Source organism: Trypanosoma grayi (genome assembly GCF_000691245.1).
Source record: "Trypanosoma grayi strain ANR4 Tgr_1885_V1, whole genome shotgun sequence".
NCBI classification, from domain to species: Eukaryota; Euglenozoa; class Kinetoplastea; order Trypanosomatida; family Trypanosomatidae; genus Trypanosoma; species Trypanosoma grayi.
In genome coordinates this window covers 1-1,777 of record NW_008827503.1, presented here as the reverse complement: position 1 = coordinate 1,777, position 1,777 = coordinate 1, and the positions used below count along the sequence as shown (strand labels likewise).

The following is a 1,777-nucleotide window of genomic DNA, read 5'->3' as shown; positions in this document are numbered from 1 at the left end:
CAAAAGAGGAAAGAGAGAGGAGAGGCGCACACACACACTCACTCAGGGACAAACAGGCCAGCACAGGGCAAACAACAGCGTCTCGCCGCGGGCGCGAAACGCCAGAGGCGCCCACCGTCCGCCGAAACGCATCGCAGGAAAACAAAACTCAGTGATACGAAGCTGGTGAAAGGGCGGCTTACAGCGCTGCTGACCACGCGACCCAAACACACCCAATTAATAGTGGACACCTCCATGGCCGCACAGCACTCAGTGGAGTGCCGATACGGGCGCTGGGGAGCCACGCCAAGCCCGCGATTGGGACGGCAGTGCAATAAAAAAAGATATGAAAAAAAGAATTCAGCACATGTGGGGGTGACCACTGTGTGGCACACAAGAAGAAACGTCGAAACAAAAGAAAAAAGGTCACTGGACATCACACAGCGGCGCGCACAACAACGTCCAGCGACTCATGAAAAAAGAAAAACGAAAAAACAAGTCGACGCCCCCAGGACAGCTTGGAGCGTGGTGAAAGACCGGCACGGGCGCTGGGGAGCTGCGTCGCGCCCAGAACGGGGCAGCAATGAAAAACAAAACAAAAACGACTCCAGTGTTTGGGTGGCACACACACAAACACAGCACAGAACGCAATTATCGGGGAATCAGCGTCGACGTGGTGAGCGGTACTGCGCCGTCATCGCCGCCGCCTCCTCCCTCCGCGTATTGTCCAGCTCAATGGCAGCTTTGAACATCTTGTCTGCTTCGGCGTTCGCCGCTTCGAAAGCCTGTCGTTTCTCTTCGACGTCGTCCTCTGCAGCTTTGAGCTGCTTCCGTGCCTCCTCTTCCTCTTCGCGCGCTGTGCTGAACGTGTCCTTCCGCATCGTAGCAACCTCGGAGTCCCCAGAGTTGCGTCTCGCCGCCACGCCAGTCTGTTCAACACGGTGCGCCGCTACGGTGACGCGTAGCTTTGCGTGCTCAGCCTCCACACGTGCCAGCTGATCAGCGTCACGTGCATTCACCCAGTTTTCGTATGCCCTACTCGCAAGATTCTGCATGCGGGTCTCCCTCCACGCTTCAAACCGAAGCCCTTCCTTTGCGCCACGACCTGCCACCTGACGAGCCGAAACATCATCCACGGGCAGCGCCTCTGTCAAGACGCCCGCGTACGACTCCACCGCCGCCTCAGTGCCACGCCTCCTTGCATTGTAGAGTCTCCTCTCCGCAGCCACCACTGCCGTTCTCGCGAATAAAGCTGCATCCATCAGAACATCAGCCTTCGCCGTGGCCGCGGCCGCAGCCCTCTGGAGAATCTCAACACCAAGCCTTTCCCCATCAAGCTGCCTCTGCACATCACTACCCATCGCCCCCGAAGCGGTCTGGGCCTTGATATGCCACGGCAATATCTCGGTGTCACTGCGGCCTCTCCGCGAAAAACCGTCTTCGCCACCATAGCCCCTCGCTGCGCGATCCGTCGCGCTTGTACGTGACATCAGCGAAAGTGAATGGGAGACGGCATCCCTCGCACGCTTGGCCTCTTTGTTCGCATCCTCAGCAGCACTCCGCAACTTGTCAGCGTAGGCCTGTGCCTTCTCAAACTGCCTCGCTGCCTCCTCTGCGTCCAGCAGCGCAGCCGACACGCACAGCGACACGCAGCACAGCGCGAGAGCCAGCACGGACAGAACGTGGCGCCCCACAGTCATCATTGCCAGAATTGCCTCAGCAGGTGGTCTGCGCAAAAGAGGAAAGAGAGAGGAGAGGCGCACACACACACTCACTCAGGGACAAACAGGCCAGCACA

At 58.7% G+C, this 1,777-nt stretch overlaps 2 protein-coding genes across 2 annotated transcripts; both read right to left on the bottom strand.

Annotated features, from left to right (window-relative positions):
- Nucleotides 1–38: 38 nt before the first annotated feature.
- On the bottom strand, nt 39–416 carry DQ04_18851010 (hypothetical protein; the record flags this gene model as incomplete). Its single annotated transcript, XM_009317757.1, has 1 exon — nt 39–416. The coding sequence occupies one exon, from the start codon at nt 414–416 to the stop codon at nt 39–41; it is 378 nt and encodes a 125-aa protein (XP_009316032.1).
- A 225-nt stretch (nt 417–641) lies between these two features.
- Nucleotides 642–1,682, bottom strand: DQ04_18851000 (hypothetical protein; the record flags this gene model as incomplete). The annotated part of the gene is made up of 1 exon (XM_009317756.1): nt 642–1,682. One exon carries the CDS (start codon nt 1,680–1,682, stop codon nt 642–644), a length of 1,041 nt encoding a protein of 346 aa, XP_009316031.1.
- Nucleotides 1,683–1,777: the final 95 nt, after the last annotated feature.